Below are 12,112 nucleotides of genomic sequence, written 5' to 3'. Positions count from 1 at the left end.
CATATGTCTTTATACAGCCAATAAGTCACTTTGATTTCTCCTGCATGTAGCCAGCATGCTTCTTTTGTAACTGCAAAACCTTTCAAAGCTCCACTACCACCATGCATGAAAAGCCCTAACTGCTTCCTAACCAAGCATCAAAGCCCACTCCTGACAGCTTTTTCCACACCTGCGTAAGTGAGGAAGCATCAGAAGACTGCAGGGCCCATGTTCCCTACCTGTATAGCACCACAGAGTCATCAAATAGTTTGAGTTGGAAGGGACCTCTTAAAGGTCATCTAGTTCAACCCCCCTGCACTGAGCAGGTACATCTTCAATGCAATCAAATTGCTCAGAGCCCTGTCCAACCTGACCTAGAATGTGGCCAGGGATGGAGTATCTACCACCTCTCTGGGAAACCTATTCCAGAGTTTCACCACCCTCATTGTAAAAAGCTTCTTCCTTGTAGCCAGTCCAAATTGACCTCCCTTCAGTTTAAAACCATTACCCTTTGTCCGGTTCTAACAGACCCTGCAAAAAAGTTTGACCCCATTTTTATTATAAGCCCCCTTGAAAACCACAACAAGGTCTCCCCAGAGCCTTCTCTTCTCCTGGCTGAACAGCCTAAATTCTCTCAGCCTTCCCTTATAGAAGAGGTGCACTATTCCTCTAATCACCTTTCTGGCCCTCCTCTGGAATCACTCCAACAAGTGCTGGATGCAGTACTCCAGGTGGGGTCTCACAAGAGTGGAGTAGAAGGGCAGAATCACCTCCCTTGATCTGCTGGCCAAGTGGCTTTTGATGCAGCCCAGGATATGATTTGCTTTCTGGGCTACAAGAACACATTGCCTCTTCATGTCCAGTCTCTCATCCACCAGCACTCTCAAGGCCTTCTCAGCAGGGTTTCTCTTGGTCCGTTCATCCCCCAACTTGTATTGATACTGGAGGTTGTCTTGACCTGGCTGCAGCACCTGCCACTTGGTCTTAAACTTCATGAGGTTCCCACACACCAGCTTCTTGAGGTTGTCCAGGTCCCTTTAGATGACATTTCATCCCTCAGAGCATGTCAACCACACCGCACAAGTTGGTGTCATCTGCGAGTTTGCTGAGGGTACACTGTCCATGTCATTAAAAATAGCACTGGGGACACCACTTGTCCATCAGGACAAAGGAACTTAAAAGTTGAAGATGTAGCACAAATAGTGCAGGAACAGCCACATCCCTGGTTCAGAGTGGCAAGCTTCAGGAAGAACACTGCATTAGGCAGAAGTCCTTTTTCCTCAGAGCTTCATTTTCTGTGTTGTAATTCCTGACAGCAGTTCGTTCATTTTCAAATGCTGATAAGGTAGTTGAGTGGGTGTAGGTAAAAGTTGTCATGGTAGCAGACAATCCAGCTCTCACTGTCCAGTCAGTGGACATTAGGCTTGATCCTTCCAGCCAGCCCCTTCTGACCCATGTAGCTCCTTAGTTTAAGGGCAGCATTAATGAGAATGTGGAATATTTTCTTTGAAAGTGTTGTAGTGTGTCCATGTGTACATATGTGTTTAAGGGTGGGTCAAATAGGGTGAAGGCACGAATCTAATAAGGTTCTTCCTTTTGCTAGAATGGATCGCATCAAAGCCAGGCAGCAAAAATACAAGAAGGGTAAAGAGAGGATGCTGAGCATGAACCAGGAGTCCTCAGAGGGGCCAGAGATTCGGAAGGTTTCTGAAGAAGATGATGAAGGTACCATTAGTTCCTGTTGTACCATAATTGCAGTTGAGTGCTAAGGATCTAACAGACCTACTAGTTGGACAAGTGATAAATTGGTCTTCAAGACTGTCAGCATGTAACAATGTACAAGCTGAGTATCAGTTTCAGGTTTGATTTCAGCCAAAAACGTCTGTGATTATGTACTGCAAGAAGTTACAGAGAAAATGGTTTGCTTTGAGGTTACTCTTGGGTAACTTCAGGCTGTGGGCAGAGCTGAATAGCAGCAGAGGTTTGTTTTGATCAAAGTCATTAACTATAAACCACAGTGTTACAAATAGATAGCATTCACATTTCTTGAGCAATGTTTTCTGGATGCTGTGAGGGGTTTTTTTTCAGTCAGTGAGATGTTTGTATACTTTTAGATGTTATTTAAAACATAGGAATGAATAAAATTTTACCTATCTATGCCACATTTCCAGCACTGAGCTGGAATCAGCACTTACTGGGTTTAAGATGTTTGCAGCCTGAAATGTAGAGGGATTTGAGAGAAGGGAATGTTGTTTTAACTGCTTCATAAACCAGAATATTTCTGCTTAGTGGTCATGCTTTTGAATTATTTTAATATAGAATGTACTTGGTAGATCTGACATCTGATGTGCTCATAAAATTTTAGCTCTTTTGAGAGAAATTAAAAATTATTAATCAGTGTAAGAAACATGTTTCTCATTTTGTAAAATTAATGTTTGGACATATTTTATTTTAGGAGAAGCAGACAAAGAGAAAGCCAAGGGCAAAAAAAAGCTGTGGTGGCGGCCTTGGGTTGATCATGCTTCCAGTAGGTTTTCTCAATCATCTTACAAATATGTGGATTTAACCCTTATATCCTTGACCAGAATGAAGGCATTCCCATGTCCTGTTTGTTTTATGCCTGATTTTGTGATTGTGACTTGATAGAAGGCTTGGGTTTTTTTCAACAAATGATTTCTACTTCCAAATCTTAAAGGAGTTTAGGCATATTTTGAACTTCTCTGTGTTGGAAGCATAACTAGCTCACGATACTTTGGGCATTCTTAGAAAAATATCAAATCAGATAAGCATGTGCCAAAAAGAATCTATTTTGACCTCAAAAGTGTCAATTCCCCCTTACTGCAGAGCACAATATATTTAAACATGTGAATGTGAAAGTTTGCCAATGCATTCTTAGATTAGTCGTAATTTCTTTTTCATGTGCGTATATCATACATCTTTTCTTATGGTTCATCAGTCATTCTAGTCTCAACTGTAGAAATCTGAGTACCACAGTAAGGCAGCAAGACTATTCCCAGGACTAGGCTGTGTAGAGCCCCCCTGAATATCTCTGATCACACTTATATGTATTGTTGATGACAGTTCTTTTGCTGTTTCCACTTTTCTTGTGTGTGTTTATCTGAGAATAAAATTATGTCCAGCCTTGTGCACAAGAATTATTATCCTGTGTCACTCATGTAATTGTTGTATTATGATATTTTAATTTGTTTATAGCCCAGTCCAGGCATAAGATAGAGTTCTTCCCTACATTATGGATTAGGTAAAACAAGAAAACCTAGTAGGCTGCAATCTCAAATCAGGTATCCTTTGATTGGATCTTTGTTGAATGAAATCGGACATGAGCTATTTTAATAACCTCTGAAGATTTAAAAAAAACCCAACTTAAATAGTTAGCACTGATCAGAGGTAAATATGATGTCTGTATTGTGCCTGGTCATTTAGTCTGAGTTACTCCAAGTCATAATTTTACACATTTACAGACTCCTTTGTTTACTTATATGTATTTATTTATAACTCCAGCAGGTACATATTTGCCAGCAGTGTTTAACAGAACATACTGTGTTTATTTCTATCAAGTCACAAGTAAACTGTGCCTCTATTTTTGTTTTTCTAAAGGGCACACTGCCACTTTAGAGAGACCTATCCCTTTTCAAAGGTCTTATGAAAACCAACTTCTTGCCCTGCAGTTTTATTAAGAACAATAGTGACAAAACAAATAAAACTATGATTTGTGAGTTCTTACTGTAGAATTTCAAGCTACAGTGATTTTAAAGGAATGGGATATGGTCTCTTGTTTATTCACCACTGGTTTTGTAGTAAGAAGAACTGCACAAAGAGAGACACTGACTTTGGCTTTTACTTATTTCACCCTCATTATTTAATGTTCTTAGGTGGCAACTTGCATTTTGGTGTTTGAATAGTGAGCACTCTTGAAATTATTTACTGCAATAATGCAAAACCTTGTGGGAAACATCACAAACCCTGATCCTACAAACAGTGTTTGCCTGCCATGTGGCTTGCACCCACACTCACTGGAACATGGCACTGACAGTAGGTGTTCACAGGCATATGATCTGGAAATAGACTGATATCCCCATTCATCCTTTTGGAAACATTGATGTAACTGCAGCATTCTGCTGCACATGACTGTTCATCTCAGAAAATGGGTTTATGGCTGTGGCTGTATATATGTATATATTAAAGTCACTCAAGCTTGAAGTTTTATGCCAATTTTGAGGTTTAATTGAGATTTTTATTGTTATTTTTATATCACGTTGCAATTCTATTGTGCAGAAGGAAAGCTCATTTTGTATATCATGGCCATTAAAACAGTCATGAATTTACATCTAAACAGAACAGATAAGGTACATCAGTGAGGGTTTCCTTGTTGACATTCATTCACAATCTCCCTTGCTGGGAGGTATGCTTCCTCCTGTGCTTGTGGATTATTTATGGAGCCCCACAAAGATCAGCAGGAGTTAGGACCATGTGCTTTGAGGTCCTTAGATTCTCCTGGGCCACAGAATTGCATCTGATGGTGATCACAGCTGTCCTGGGGATGGGCATAAGCAGATAAGATTATGTTTTATCTTGCATGGCTCCTCTTCTGTCTCCTCCGTTTCATCCCACAATAAAAGCCTGTAAGTCCCTTTTCACAGTAGGAGAAAGTCACATTTTGCAGTAAGAGAGGGGTCTCCCAAGTCCAGTCTGGCCATGAATTGTCTTACTAGCAAAATTTGTTCTCTTGATCCTGTAGGTTACTACCCCTCCACTTAGTCCATTTTGATGTGTGCAAGAATGCATTATTGCTATTCAATCATACCTCCCTCTTACTTTTGGAATAGATGTAGCTGTTACATCATAGTGTCCCCTCAGATACACTTTACCCTAAAAAGTTTGGAGTCAGATCAATGTAGATTGATGCCCGCTCAGGCATTCCAGTTCTGACTGGGTGCTGCTCTGAGCCTTTAAGGAACTGCACTGCATCCCTAGGTGTCAGACCTTATCCAGCTGATCTTCTGTGTGGACAATTTCTGTTGCTGACTAGAAGAAACCTTTTCATGAAGAGAACTGCAGACTATTGGCTCTTAAAATGTATTCCTTTCTTCAATGAATTTTAAATGGGCATTCTTGGGAGACCTAGTACCAAATAATTTGCTTTACCCAGGAAATGTCCAAACTTTTGTTTTCACCTCAGTGCAGCAATTAGAACTGCTGAAGTGGAATTCTTGTCCCTCTGTAGGGCATTTGTTGATGTTAGAAGTCATAACTAGGTACATGAGGCACATAATTTCCTCTTTGAGGGAGTTTTAGATGCCAAAGTTAAGATCCAAAGAGTTCTGGCAAATTTCACAGTGTGCTTACCTTGAGGTTTCTACGGTAATTATGTGTGGTCATCTATGCACAAAGGATCTGTGTAGAATTCAAGGTATGATTGAATTAAAGCAATTGTTACTTTTCCAGAGACCAGTAATGAGGGTTAAATATAATTTTATATAAATATGTATTGCTCCATGTATCCAGATTGTGTGATGTTTCATCTAAGTAACTGTTCCTTTAAATATTTCAGCTTAAGTGTGGAAATTATTTACCAGTTTTCACTGCTGAATGTAATGCTGTGGTTTTTATTTTTCTCTTGCTCATTACCTTATTTTTCATTTCTTTTGTTTCCCTTGTTCATTCATGTAGGCCTGTTGCCCTCTGAGAAATACAGCCATTGCTTCTGTTCAAGGATATAAGGCCTAGCTTATTCACTGTGCATCTATACTGTATTAAGGTTTCAGAATCTTTCTGAATCCATGGGCAAAAAATTGAAACTCATTTTCAATCACATTAATAGAATCCAAGTGATTTGTTTTAAACAAGCCAAGGTTTTCCATTACCTCATCAAAACTTAAATGTTTTAAGAAAGTATTGATGAATACTGTCCCATTACATAGTTTAAAGGATGCCTCAGTGTTTTAAAGAGAAGTTCTGTCTTTTTTGTCCAGTTCATGTAGATTCATTTACCTACCTGCTGGGCTTTTTTTACTCCCTCAAATTACTATAAATCCCCAATTAAATTAGACTTAATTGCCACTTTTTTTCTAAAATATTTAACCTTGTAACTTGTTACACTTTCCTTCTTGTGGTGATATTTTCCTTAGTTCTTGTATAGCTCTTATTCATGCCCAAAGTATTGCAGACTAACATCAAATAAATGGCCTGAGACCTTTTCATCTCTTGCTTCTCTGTTTTCACCTCTCCTGGTTGTGAATTTTTAAATGACTGGCTGCCTGTTCATAGGTCTTGGGGGAGTTGAGAATAGAACTTTGCAGAAAAATAAGAAAATATTTTGTTTCACTTAGTGGTCAGAAGTGGAAATTATTATTTGTTTGAGACGGATAGTGAAGAAGAAGAGGAGGAAGAGAAAAAAGAAGAGGAAGAGCCTCGAAAAAAATCTGCATTTCAGGTACTTTATGGTAATTTGCTTTCTAGTTGACATCTGGCAAAAAACGTAGGTTTCTCATAGTAGAGGCACATATGTTAAAACTGCCAGTACCTCTAAAGTAGTCCTGAAAAGTATTGGAAATGAAATTTCTTGCCAATTTGGAATACAAGTTTGTCTGATTTAAGCTTTGCCAAATTCCTACAGAAACTATAGTGGAGTGATATTGTCATTCACTTATGCCTGAAAATAACAAAAATGCAAAAAACCCAAAGATTAAGAATCTGAGCTTTATTTTTTCTGCATTGCTATAAAGACATTTGAGGCGGCTGACTTGCCTGTGGCACTCCTGCTCAATGTCTCAGTGATTTTCTGGTTTTGAGTAGATGTTATCATTTCGTGAAGCAATTAGCCCAAAAATAAGCAACTTTTCATGGAAAAGAATGCATAATAGAAAAAAAAATTATTTTTCCTAGCGGGCCAGAGAAATATATCCTTGAGTTAGAAAGAGCTTTACATTTAAAATTACAAAAGGAGACCATATCACTTTCCTTTCTTTGTGAGGACAGTGTTAATTAATATATTTGCATTTTAACTGACAGGCTCTGTTGATGAAAAAAGAGTATTGTAATGTCATGATACCTGAAGTTTCCTATCTGGGTTCCTCCATATAGATTGATTGATGTTAGACAGTACCAGATACTGAATCCACTGGTTTAAATGAAGAACTTGAGTGAAGAAGTTAGTGAAATACCCATGCATGCAGGATAGCTTTTGTCTTTATAAGATGCAAGTTTTACTTGTGGAAGATTTTTCAGAAATACTGCAGAACTTTTTGGGGTCTGTAACTGTAAAAGCTTAAGCAAACAGGTAGCTTTTTGCAGATGAGTGTTCCCATGCAGATGCAAACTCGTGTCATTGCAGAACTGGTGTGTTGCTGAAAGTTCAACCCAAGCAAGAGCAAGAAACTGCCTCTTTGCTCTTCTGTGCCTTAAGCCAAAAGCTTTCAAGCAAAACTTCCCAGACAACATTAATGAATTACGGGAAGAAATGTTTTATTTAATTCATTAATATACAATGTGCCTTAGGTTTATATGCTTACATTACATTACCAGCTGATTACATTTGTTAAACTGCCAGCATGATAAACACATGAAAAAAAAAATTCCTGACCTTAATAAAGGCAAAACAAATCTGGATCAAAATAATATAAGTAAATTTTATTTTCTACTACTTGTGCTATTTTTAAAATATGTTTTGTATTTAACTTACCTTGGACCACAGAAATGACTCATGAATTTCTAGGTCACTTTTTTTTCTGGTTTTCATGCAGATATAGAGGAAAGTTTGCATTCTTGTTTCTGCTGATTTGTTAAAAATCTGGTGACAATATTTTGCTCAGATGTGCTGGTGCCAAGCACTGTGATTTTAGAGTTCTAAACTGGAGGTCAGAATCAAACAAGATTCTTTCATTTACTCTGAGGTTTGGGGTTTTGTTCATCTTAATCCCAAAACTATTAATTTGAGGATGGAGCATTGTACTTTATTTCAAAATTCTGGTCAGATGTTCTGTGTAGGTGGCCTATTCTGCAATATGTGCAACATGAAGATGTTGGATAGCTTTATAGAGCCAGGGACTTGTATAGAAGAGAAAATTGCTTTTGTTCATGAAAAGCTTGTTCATCATTTAGTCATCATACCTTATTCACCTTCCAACACCATGCACATGGTCTTAATAAAAATACTAGCAAAGTGAACTTTGTTGTAGATTCTGTTAAAGAATTATTTTTGATTTATGATTTTTCTTGCAGTGTAAGCTGTGCAATAGTCTCATTAAGGGTTAGCTTGGAGGTTTTATATATTAGAGAATGCAGGCAGTTAAGAATTGTCTTACTGAAATTTTAATGTGAACATCATAAATTAGCTTTTTTCATCTCAAAGTTTATGAATGTAAATTTGTTATTAATAATCTAGATACAGTAATTCAATACATCCTTTTTATTAATATTTTCTTCTTTTCTACTAATTACTCTTGCTTTGTCCTTTATAGAAAGCTATTGGAAAATTTGCTTCAGCCATTTTAGCCTTGCCAAAGTCTATCATTAAACTACCCAAAACTATTCTTCAGTATTTAATCAAAGCAGCAAAGGTACTTGACATTTTGAGAATGCTCAGTATGTGACCCATCCCGTAGTGCCTGATGTAATGTGTATATATATCTGTCTTCATCTGCATTTTTCCTCTTATATGAATGATTTTAAAAAATAATGACAGTTAAAGCTTCATAGTAAATGCAATACATTATACATTTCATAATTTTGGAGTGGTCAGGCCACAGGCAAAGTGGTCTGTCTTTTTTAAAGTGTAACCCTGGAGAGAAAATGCAGACCCAGATTCTCATTTTCTTCTGATACTAATATACAAGGTGGTCACATCAAGTTGCATGTATCTTATGGACACTGTGGTAATTGATCTCAGAAAGCTGGTAGAAGGTTTGTAAAACACACATTCTACTCCAAACCCATTTAGAGCTCTCTACTTGTCTGGCCTTTATCATCATAAGAAAGATTTGTGTATCTTCTATTTTGTCCTCCTTGAATACATTTAGCATTTCATACCTTTGAGCACTGTGTATCATTTTGCACTCCAAATATGTCACGTGACATTTTTAAGGAGTGGGCATTGCAGATTGAGCTCGCCAGCCCAAAAAACTAGAAGATACTGAATTGAAAGTTGTAAAAATCTAAACCAATACATATGTATGCACCCAGTCTGCCCTTAAAAATATCCACTGTTTAGCATAATTAGTTACATTCGATTTATAAATCAAATGCACTTTCTTAGTTCTAACCTTCTACCCCTTCCAAGTCTGCCTTTTACCTCTAATTTCTTTATTCACACTATGACTGTAGCTAGTGTACACTTTCACAGTTAACTGTACAATAGCAGATGTTGACAGTTTCTGAGTTTCAGTAAGTAATATGGTATTAGTTTGCTTAAGTGTCTCCATTTCCCTAGATCTCCTTCATTAGAAAACACCTAATACAAAGCAAAGAGAAACCAGGGCCTCTGATCCCACACATTTTCTCATGTGGTGCTTGTTCAGAACAACCCAGGCATACAAAAATAAATGTACAGGCTTTGAGAGATTTGGAAGAGGATCTTCTATCAACAGTACTGAAATAATTTCCTCTCCATTGCTGTGTACATCCATAACACAGAACAAAATATTTTCCCTTTTAAATTCATTTAATATCAGTTTGACATTTTTTAAAAAATACCCTTAATATTCCAAAGCAATTTGCATAAGAGAATTTAAAAATTATAAATAAACCAAATAGAAATTCTGCCATATGAGGGGCAGTTCCAGCTTCACTGAGATACACGTGTGTTGTTGTCATTGTCTGCATGTTTGTCTTGTGAATTAATAGATCTGGTTTTTTACTGTGCTTTTTCAGCCTCATGTCTGCATGTGTGTGCTTCCCTGTGCTGTCTCTGTTAACAGTCCGTGTTGCTTAGAAATAGAAGATAATGCAATGCCAATTGAAGATAATTACCATTTTTCAGTGAAAACCATAAAATGAACAAAAGTACAGATTTTGTCCTAAAGAGTTGTAGAGAAGATACAGTTACTTTAGTTTCTGTTATTCACATACATTTTATGCCATAAAGGGATAAAAGATATGAGTGTTGCTGCTTTTTTTTTAATGTGATCTTCCTTCATGACTTAAGCAGAACTATGAAAAATGTTACTTTTTGGTAACTTTTTTTTACTTTTAACTTTTTTTCCCCACTGCTATAGTATTTATAAATATTTTGGGCCAATTCCATGCTTCATGCAGTCATACAGATCAATAAACTGTTGATCTAAGTGAGTGCTGTGAGCAGGATTTGGTCCCATAAAATCCCATTGATAAATAGGTAAGTGTTACTGTCTTCATTTTACAACTGGAAAAATAGTAGCAGAAGGATTTATAAGTGACTTATCTGAGGCAACAAAGGGAGCTGTTGTCAAAATAGGGATGAAATTTGAGGAATTCCTGTCTGCCACATTGGGGACTGTGCATAGGTAAATCTATTATCATTCCACTGGGATCTACAGAGGGGAAAGAATATCTAAACTATGAAAAATACACCTATACCTGTACAGCAATATCTCTACATCTTTTGATGCTTTACTTAGTTGATTACAGCACTTTCTCTCAGAGTTTCCATTACTCTGCATCTTGCCTATAAAATTATGAAGTAGAAATACAGAATTAAATGGAGAGGTTAAGATGAAGTAGCCCATATGCACAACATATTAAGTCCCAGAGTTCAGAGCATGAATTTTTGTGGGGTTCTAGTGAAACCTGGTTCACCCACAAGTATTTTCACATTTGGTTTTATGCTCACAAAAATAGCGCATGAAAACTCAGCAGATCTGCAGGGGTGGTGTTTGAATTGGGATTAAAAATATTTCCTTACCCCTGCAGATCTGAATGCATTTACTCAAACTATATGGTCCTCCTTGTGGCTTTTTCTATGGCTTACTCTCAGAACATGAAGAACCTTGAAATAAATGAGTTTGTTCCTTCCAGTTTGTTTATCAAGCCTGGATTACTGACCCTAAAACAGCTCTACGACAGAGGCGCAAGGAGAAGAAAAGCTTTGGGAAAGAGAAACGAAGGCGAAAAGGATCTGGGGATGGTAGGTAGCCTTCTGCATTTTAAAAAAATATAGTCTTAACACTTGCCTGTAGTTCCTGGTAGTGAAAGGCAGCTGAACTTTAGAGGACAAGTGCTCTCAGTTCAGGCTAGGAACTAGAAAAATGAGTTTACCTGTGGCTGGCAGTCTTTCCCTGCACCACCCCATGACAAGATCAGCCATAGCCATGTCCTTCTGTTCTGCACAGTGCACACTGAGGGAGACAAAGGGGGAAAAAAGGGATATATCTGTTTTCTGTGGAGTTGCAAGGCACACATCCAGAACTTTTAGAAAATACGAAGTTTCAACACATTGCAGAAAACATCAGCTATATGAAAATGTGTGTGGGAGTACTTGCAATAGAAAGCCATAACCCTTTAAAGACATAACTTTATAAAGCCAATAACCTGGTAGTTAATAGCATTAGTCCAGAATATAGGAGTATAAATGACAGGTGTTTGATCAGAATCAGGCAGAGTAAAGACATTACCCTTTCACTTCCTCCCCTCATGAAAAGGTTTATCTTTCTGTCCAGGTTTTTCTAGAGTTGATCAAAGTCACTCGTTTTGATGGTAAGTTCATGTGTATTCCCAGGGAAAGGTGTTAGTGAAATATTTCATGAGGCAGTTCCTAAAGACCTATAGTTCAACTGGAACAGTAAGAAAAAAATCTATGAAATAGCCACATATTATTTCTTTTGGCCAAGTTTCCTATGTTGTTTCCTAAAGAAGCTTGAGTTGATACATGGAGAAAAATATCAGGAAATATTTTTCACTTTCCCTGTTGTACTCACTGAGGAACCTGAATACCCATGAACCCCTGAATTCACCGTGAATTCAGTAGGTAGCAAAAGGAAAACATACAGATGTTAATAGGGTTTTAATGACACTGTAAAATCATTCATGCCCCTAAAAAAAAAAAAGTTTGTAAGTGGTTTATGTCTCTTCGTCTTTTTCTCCTTTTTTAAAGAAAAAATTCAAAAGCTCTTTTGGTCAGTATAAATGGGGAAGAGGGTGGCCC

At 37.4% G+C, this 12,112-nt stretch overlaps 1 protein-coding gene across 1 annotated transcript in view; it reads left to right on the top strand.

The window, feature by feature from the left end:
- PIEZO2 (piezo-type mechanosensitive ion channel component 2) overlaps window positions 1-12,112 on the top strand; it is a gene marked incomplete at its 5' end in the record, with an annotated part of 98,063 nt that overhangs the window by 48,824 nt on the left and 37,127 nt on the right. The window contains 4 exons of the mRNA XM_009070427.1: window positions 1,583-1,704; window positions 2,435-2,506; window positions 6,327-6,430; window positions 10,987-11,095. Of these exons, the coding sequence (XP_009068675.1) occupies window positions 1,583-1,704; window positions 2,435-2,506; window positions 6,327-6,430; window positions 10,987-11,095 (407 nt within the window). The remainder of the gene's footprint in view (window positions 1-1,582; window positions 1,705-2,434; window positions 2,507-6,326; window positions 6,431-10,986; window positions 11,096-12,112) is intronic.

Source organism: Acanthisitta chloris, unplaced genomic scaffold (assembly GCF_000695815.1).
Source record: "Acanthisitta chloris isolate BGI_N310 unplaced genomic scaffold, ASM69581v1 scaffold4212, whole genome shotgun sequence".
Taxonomy (NCBI): domain Eukaryota; kingdom Metazoa; phylum Chordata; class Aves; order Passeriformes; family Acanthisittidae; genus Acanthisitta; species Acanthisitta chloris.
The sequence above is the reverse complement of the archived record's forward strand: the minus strand, read 5'-3'. Positions and strand labels throughout refer to the sequence as shown.